The sequence below is a fragment of the Gymnogyps californianus genome, chromosome 5 (assembly GCF_018139145.2).
Source record: "Gymnogyps californianus isolate 813 chromosome 5, ASM1813914v2, whole genome shotgun sequence".
In the NCBI taxonomy this organism is placed as follows: Eukaryota; Metazoa; Chordata; class Aves; order Accipitriformes; family Cathartidae; genus Gymnogyps; species Gymnogyps californianus.
The window spans coordinates 28579333-28587476 of NC_059475.1; the positions used below are offsets into that span (position 1 = coordinate 28579333).

An 8144-nucleotide genomic window follows, 5' to 3' on the forward strand; every position below is an offset into this window, starting at 1 on the left:
AGCAGTGTTTAACTACCATGGTAAGTTAAATAAAGCTGGTTGCTAAATTACCCACCAGCCTAATGAGAGCACAGCATGCTGTTATTAAGGCTCCAAATGCAAGTCCTACATGGGCTTGTCTCAGTGAGTGCTGGGAGAGCCTCCTGACTGGTGCCTGGATGGTAGCTTCTGGGGAGAGGCACTGAAAGCCTTGGATGTTTGCTACTCCATCCCCCTCAGCAGCCTCCACCCTGAGCAGCTGCTGAAGAAGAGGAAAATTAACTGAGGCAACAGAAGGATCTTGGAAGGTTTCAGCTATGAGGGGATTTTTACCATTGCTAGTGGGGGTTAGGACATGGAGAGAGAAGTGGGGCAATATTTCCCTCTTATGCTACTGTCAGTAAAATGGAATAACTCCTCCTCCATCTTAAAGCCCAGCTTATTTTGCACTGACAAAATTACAAACGCAAATTGTGGACATCATTAAAAAAATTTATTTGAACAAATATTAGACACAATCACAGAGGAAGAAAGCAGCTCTCAGTAAAGTTTCTCTTCCAGAATGAAATAATCCCTGTTTCATACCAAGCTACTGCAGGACAACCCTTGCTCTCCTCAGCAGGAGGGAGGCTGGTGTTCTTTCCACCTGTGGATTTGCTCCATAGGGGTATGGCGTGCTCCTTAGCAGGTCACACCATGGCCCTCGGTCTCACACGCTAAAGAAATGCGTGAAGACCCAACAGAAAACTGAACTAGTGATACAGCAAAGGTGCCTGTACAGGTAGGAAATACATGCAGGGATGCACTGCTGAGTGAGAGCTTTGTTCGGGAAATGGTGTCCTGCCTACAGGCATGCAGGACATGTCACTTGTAGCTACTGCCTCTGTACTCTCCATCTCTTAGGACTCCTCACCGGACCCAGATGGCATTTCAGCTGGGGGAGTCCTTTTAACATTCAGCTCATTTTGACACACCATCCTTTCGGGTCTCTAAGCCTTACCCTACAAGCAGCTCTAAGGCTGTGGGCCACATCCCTTTGCAAGACCTGCCCGCCTCTTTCATACTGTGATACCGCCCAGGGAGAGAGCAGGCTCGTCTCACGTCCTGGGGCCTACACGAGCTGCGCCACAAAGAGAGATGGTTGTGAGTGATTTTTGCAGGCATGTGTTTGGATCCAGAGCCATGCTGCGTTACTTGCATTTGGTTTTTTACAGGCCACTAGCTCAGGTATGCTTGTTTTTGGTGCAGGGCAAACAATCCACAGCTATATTCCCTTCTGTCACGTTACTCCAGAGCGTCCCCAAAGTGATGGGCCGTGGCCAGATGCAGAGAACCCCCTGAGTATTGAAAGCATTGCTTGACAGACCTGTCATGCTCTCTGCTACATAAACTAGAACGAAATGTCTCTGTGAAAGAAGTTTTAGAAATTGATGCAAGTTCTGTAATAAAATGTGAATAGACTCACCGGGAAATTAATCCCCTGAGAAACAGGTCAGAGGGGAATGGAGCAAACATAGTGAATGTTTTTGTCTGGCAGGAACTTCATGGATTTCCTTTGCTTTTGATTTCAGCAGATCAAGCAGTGACTTTCACGAAAAGGAAGCACAACAGAAAGAAGCCCTGAGCCCTCCATTCCTGTTCTGCAGCGTCAGGAAGAACAGTACAAAGTAAATTCTGTTCTCCTGCGCAGATCTGAAACTGAGGATTTTACTGACCAAGAGGAACTCTCTCTCTCTCTCACTACAACCCCCTCCTTTTGATTCAGAACTTAATGTATGGACAATATTACTTTGAAATTGAGATCACTAGCAAATTTTCCAGGTCCCTAGAAGATTCCCTGAATATTAGCATCTCAACTAAGTAGAATCAAAACTTTCATCTAACAATGTTCATTCTACTTTCCTTCTCCATCTCCTTTTCTTCCTTCCATCTCTCTTTCCTTTTTATTCCCTTCCTTTTCTTCCTTCTCTCTTCTCCTTCATTACATGCATGGCTCTCCATCCACATTTCATCCCTTGGTAGTGTTACAAACCCTTCGCTGACAGAGTTTTGTCTCTGCTAGACAGACAGAGCCACTCATCACTGTTCCTCACCTGTTCTTTCTCTTAAAACACCACACACACAAAAGGCCTTTCAAAATAGGTCCCCAAGTTCATGCCTACCTCTTAAGATAGGACTATAGCACTGGCACCCACTGGACTACAGAGTCCTCTCAGAGAATTACTGTAGCTCCCAGTGCATTTTCTCTTCAGCCTCCTAATGGCCTTTATTTAGGAAAAACCTTCTCGAGGGTACTCACAATACAGGGCCTTTAAGAAAGAGCACTGCTTTTTCACAGCCAAGTGACTTCTACCTATTTTGGCAAGCAGAATCAGAGAGGGAACCCAAGTCTCACGTTACAGACTCGGCAGCCCATGTCTGACCACGCTGCAGTCACCTGTAACTGCCCCTGCCCTACTCTCTGCCAAGCCTGTAAATCAGCTAAAACATAGGCAGACTTCAGAAGTCCCTCACGTTTATTATGCTTCATCGGGAGTCCGAAGGTGTGTTAGCTTCAGACAGAAAACTGGTCATTTTGAACAATGTAAGGAACCTGCCTGTTCTGGGGTACCGAGTCTTGGTGTATTAAAGGCTCCCATTAGTCTGGGACACTACAGACATGCCCGGCAGGTACTTATAGCTGCCTGGACCATTCCACATCCCAGCACAATGGAAATCCAGTTCATGTCTCCTAGGCATCTGATACTGTAACCCAGCAAGAGCCAGGTTTCCAAGCCCAGCAGCTTATCATACCCTCCTCGCTGGGGCCATAGGAGCAGTCACTCCAAGAAGGTGCAGAGCCAATACTGGCATCGGGTGTTTCTTTTTTCCTCCCCTCAAAGCAGCTTCAGACAAAGCAGAAGAACTTCTTCCAGCGGCACTTGGAGAGAGTTTTGATGCCTTTGGCAGTCATCTTCTTTTCCTGCCGTGCTTTGTGCTCAACACCGCTGACAATGGCCATGTCGAAAACTTCTTTGAGGTTCTTCTGGGTCAGTGCTGAGCATTCCAGGTAGGCTTCAGCCCGGATTTTGTCAGCTAGACCTTCTGCCTGAGGCCGGGGCACAGGCTTCACGTGGTAGCGATCCAGGCTGATGAGGACATTGACATCGTCCCGCAGGTCTGCCTGCGTCCCCACCAGCAGCACCGGTGCCCGGGGGTTGTGAGTTCGTATCTCAGGGATCCATTTCTCAGTAATGTTTTGGAAGGAACTTGGGTTTACCACGCTGAAGCAGACAAGGAAGACGTCAGTGTCGGGGTAACAAAGCGAGCGCAAACAGTCAAAGTCCTCCTGTAGAAAATGGAGGGGGGGAAAAAAGAAGTCTTCACTGGACTGATCTCCTAACAGCATGACGCTGCAGTGGCTTTTTCACATTAACTAGGACAGCAACACCCTCAGAGGCAGGGCATGGTGCAGCGTTAAACACTGCCTTCCTCAGAAGCCTGCAAACAGTCTCTGTCCCACAGGACCAGAGCTAACAGTTGCTCTGATAGAGCTTACCTGTCCAGCAGTGTCCCACAGCTGGATCCGGACTGGGGCTCCATCCACCAGGACCTGCACTGTAGCAGAAAGAGAATAAGGATGAGTCTAAGGGAGTTGCCCAGCATACACACATACAGTCATACAGGTTTTTCCCCAGAGCACTCTGTTTTGTATCCCACTGAACAGACTTGCTGAAGTCACTCAAGTCTGTCCTCCTTGCTAAGCATCCTCCCAAACCTCAGTAAAACAGCTGAAGCTTGCACTGGGAACATTAAGAGACCTGCAATAGACTTTCTGATTTGGTTATCCCTCAGGTGTTTTGGGCTCTTCTCCAGTATTTTGAAAGAATTGTTCCATATTACTGGACAATTGCTTCTCTAAAGAAGAGCCCTTACGCAACGGTGCCCTGAGAACAACTTGTTCTTCTTCCACAACCCAAGAAAGCAGATAAGGATAAACACAAACTGAGAACTTCAGCAACTTGTGCCTAGCTTTTTGGCCCAGAATGGAAATTCAAATCAGTCTTCATTAAACAAGCTACTGGAGATTTTTCCCATCCAGGCCAGAAATTTGGCCTTAAAAAAAAAAGTGTTTCTGTGAGTGTCCTAGCTAAGGAAAAACGAAGACCTAAATCCAACTTTGAAATGAAGAAGCTATTAAGGAAACAGTGATGAGTGAAATCCCCCTCAGAGACTACCCATACACTGAAAAACTGCTGAGTTACACATGTAAGGTCTGCTCCCACTTCACTCCCTAATCACAGTAAGCCTTCATGTGGTATCAGCTGACTCAGACTGAGGGCTGGCAGGACCTCTGATGGAAATCTGGAATGAAACTGTTAGATGTTTAAGCGCATAGACACCACAGAGACTGGCTAGGAACCGAGGAAAAGGAGAAAGGGGTTGGGGGAGCTGGAAAGTCCTGACAATGTGGATGGGGCTGTGCTCTGGTGAACAGAGGAAGGCATCCTGGCTAAGGTGACAATGGCTGCCACTTGACACAAGCTAGCTAAATGCCCTCGCTGTGCCCAGGAGGAGGCTTTATTGTCCTTTTTGTTAAAAAACAACAACAAAACCAAAACCAAAACAGCAGCAGGATCAATCTTTTGTGATTCTTGAATTAGCCAGGTGAGAAAAGTGACAGAAACAACTGACTTGGAGAGTTTAACACAAGCTCTTGGAGAAGAGTACTCCTTCTCCCTGAAAGCAGTCTGGGGAGGAGGAGGGAGACACAGACAAAAGATGAACTGAAGTTTGGTGGGAGACTGAGATTGAAGGAAAAACGAAGGGGTGGGTGCGCCCACCACAGTGCCACTCCTCGCAGCACAGCTGAAAGTCATGGCTTCCTTGTGACTGGGAAACGGTTGGGTTGTTACCATATCTTTGCCCCAGAGGAGGAAGAGAAACCTGTTCCTGATCAAAGAACCTGCTAGATCCTGACTTGATCTTCAAGGCACTGGGCATTTGCCTTTCTAGTATCTGGTTTCTTCTGTCTCCCAAGTGCCTTGAGAGAAGGAATTAGCATGAGATGTTTTACAGTCTTCAGAAGAAAGGCACCACATATATTACCTGCTGCTCCAGTGCTTGCACAAGGTTTTTTTGTACCTGCTGCTAGCCTAAGCTACGCTAGCAACTCTGCGACAGCCCTCCAAATACCGCCCTTGCAAGGTCCACACCCTCAGGATGAGGCTGGATTTCGGTACAATAGCGAAGGGGCTGGCAGAACAGGATAGCCTGGTGGAGAAAGGTCACTGGGTACATGTTTCACTCAAGGCTGCTCTCCCTGGCAGTGACACCCAGCAGGAGGTAGCACCCAGACACATGCGGCTGGGTCACAGTCCCAGAGCCGTTCCCCTGATAACACAATACTTTCTCCTATGTTGTTATTGGCATTACAGTCCATTGACCAGAATTAGGGTTAGGATGTAAACTGTGAAGCTCAGTTCTGCTGGCAATTTCAACTGCAAGTATTCCCCAAGAGTGGAGAGAATTGGGCTGAAATTTCTGAAATGGATCTTGAACTGTGCTTCGTGAATCCAGGGAGGGACTTTCTTCAAGTTTATCCAGGTTAAGAGTAGGAGTGGGAAGGGAAACATCTCTATTCTCCCATTTCCTCCCAATAAGCAGAACGTGAACTTTGGAAGACCCTTTTTTAATGTTTTTGATTTCTATCAGTTGCAAATGCCATGCACTTCTGGAAATCAGGCTCGGTACTCGGACATTCAGAGTGGGGCTAATCCCGTGTGCAGCTGTCTTCAAATTACTTGCTGCTAATCGGGAGTGTCTGAACCCATACTGCCTCCACCCTTCTGGATCGTTTTACTATGGATTTGCCCTTTCCAAAAATGTGGAGGCTAATAACTACAGTAATTTCCAGCCTCTCTTAGCCCAAACTGTACACATCAGTGTAAAGGGAGCAGAGAGAGCAGTGATCTTTCCCTTGGAGAACTAGAGGGCTCCTTACCTCTGTTCCCAAAGGGCTGCTGGACCCTGAACAGCAGCATGTTCCCAGTTCATTTCCCCCAAGTGACAGTGGAAGAGCTTGGAGAGGGCCAAGACAAATCAACAACTCCCAGTGCAAGAGTGAGCAACTGGGGGGACATTCAGACAAACAAAACGCTCCCTCTAAGAACCCCTGAGACTATGACACATTAGAAGTCTCGTTCCTGGTCTGACTTGAGCCCATCTCTAATCTACCGATCTATACTGTCACGTACTATTGCGTTTCTTCATATCAGACGAAGATCAGAAATCCTTCAAAGGGCTTTGTACTTTCCTTTGGTTTATATTAGAAATTGGAGCCCAAAAGAAGAGGAGTGGAGAACAAGAACAAAGATGGCATTTACAAAAGTGGAAACTAAAGAGAGCTCATCAGCTGACAGGGAAGGCAATTGTAGCCAGATTTATAAAGCTCTTCAACTTTTTGGCAACCTCTGTTCAATGCCAACTTCAGTGGACACGTGGTGAAAAGGATGTTTTTGCTGAATGTCAGTTGAAGCTAGAAAGCCTACAGTGCAATGCTGTGATATTTCTGAAGCTAAAAACCAACAACAACAAAAAACTAAGCCCCCTTCTATTTAGTCATAGTAACACCACAAAACCAGGAAGGTGCCCAATTTCATAGAACTTGCAAGCCAACTTGACACATGCCCTGTTGACACACAAGGCTGCAAAATGCAGGACTGCCACCTGCTAAACCTCACTAAACGCCTGAGGAACTCAGTCCGAGCTGCAGAAAACGCCCTCGGGCTTTGTCTCCCCCAGGCTGTGCTCACCCTACACCCCCAAAGCCCCCCTGGTGCGGTGTCCCGGCGGCAGCCCGGCTCACCGGGAAAGCTCACCCCCGCCCCGCGGGCTGCGCTGGCCAGTTCCCCCCGGGAACACCGCGGCCCCAGGAGGGTTTCGTTGCGCCCGGCGGGATCACCCGCCGCCGCCCCCCGAACCCGGCCGGCCGAGGCACCGCGGAGCCCGGGCGGGCGCCTACCGGAGAAGGTGTCGAGGGCGGTGGGCTGGTACTCGTCGGGGTACCCGTTGGTGGTGTAGCTGACGACCAGGCTGGTCTTGCCCACGGCGCCATCGCCCACCAGCACGCACTTGATGCCCAGCTCCGGGCCGCTGCCCCGGGGGGGGCTGTGTCTCCGCAGGGCAGGCGAGTAGTCCAGGAGCTCCTGGGGGGCATGGCACCGGCACCGGGGGCTCGGCGGGGCTCAGCGCGGGGAGCGGCGCGGCGAGGCCGCTGCCATGCCCGAGCGGGCGGGCTGCTGTCGGGGCTGCGCGCTGCCGTGCGGGGCCACCCTCTCCGGCCCGCCTAGCACCGCTCCTCATCGCTACACCTGCCGCCCTGCGCCCAAAACCGGCCCCCATTTCCCTAGGCCCGCCCCGGCCCGCCCCGCCGGGAGGGCGGCCCGGCCCGGCCGCCCTCCGCCGCCACCGCCCCCCCCCCGCAGGCGAGAGCGCCGGTGCTGCATCGCCCCCTCCGCCGCGATGGACCCCCAGCAGCGCTTGCTCTCGGGATTTCGGCCGGTGCCACGCCGTACTCCGTGTTGTGCACACACCGGAAAGCCGCGGTCCGCTCCCCGCCTCTTCTTTCCAAAAGAAGCAGCGCTGTTGCATTTATTTCCATTGACCAGCAGCCCCACCTGGGGCATCTGTGATTTCTGGCATGACAGGAATAAAATCAATAGTGCTGGTCAATATTGTGAGGGACAATAGAAAACAAATGACAGAAATACATCACATTTGTTAACTATGTGATTGCCATTACCGAGTTCCTCTGACCCAACCAAGCTGTTGCTACATGCTGGCAAAAGCCACAAAGCGTATTTTCCCAGCTGCACGGACATGCGCAGGGGTTCCCAGTCCATTGCCTTTTTTCATATTCACCTCTGGTAGCTCACACGCTACACTGTGCCCTTGGCAGCTAAGAAGATGGCTCCATCCCTGCCCTGAGGAGCTCACTGTCTAAAGAAGTACGACTAAACAAACAGAAGAGTGGGAGCACACCACTTAAAAGGAGAGATGTGGCCACGCTATCGCAGCAACCATTGCACCCCAATGCAACACCACCAAGTGACTGAAAACACTGGAGGGAAAGTATTAATGCATGCAACACCTAGTATTGCAACATCAGCTTTGAAAGTGGAGCC

The 8144-nt window shown here is 50.0% G+C and overlaps 1 protein-coding gene across 1 annotated transcript; it reads right to left on the minus strand.

Moving 5' to 3' along the window:
- Positions 1-403: 403 nt before the first annotated feature.
- On the minus strand, positions 404-7862 carry RHOV (ras homolog family member V). Its single transcript, XM_050897052.1, has 4 exons — positions 7763-7862; positions 6983-7204; positions 3518-3576; positions 404-3307 (listed from the first exon to the last, which is right to left on the minus strand). The coding sequence occupies exons 1-4, from the start codon at positions 7860-7862 to the stop codon at positions 2867-2869; spliced, it is 822 nt and encodes a 273-aa protein (XP_050753009.1). The 3' UTR covers positions 404-2866.
- Between the last annotated feature and the right edge of the window lie 282 nt (positions 7863-8144).

Coding starts and splice junctions, on each gene's coding strand:
- RHOV (XM_050897052.1), bottom strand. CDS start 7,862: ATGGACTGGGAACCCCTGCGCATGTCCGTGCAGCTGGGAAAATACGCT. Junction 7,205..7,762: donor GGTTGGGTCAGAGGAACTCG/GTAATGGCAATC, acceptor CCCCGCGCTGAG/CCCCGCCGAGCCCCCGGTGC. Junction 3,577..6,982: donor CGCCCTCGACACCTTCTCCG/GTAGGCGCCCGC, acceptor TTTCTGCTACAG/TGCAGGTCCTGGTGGATGGA.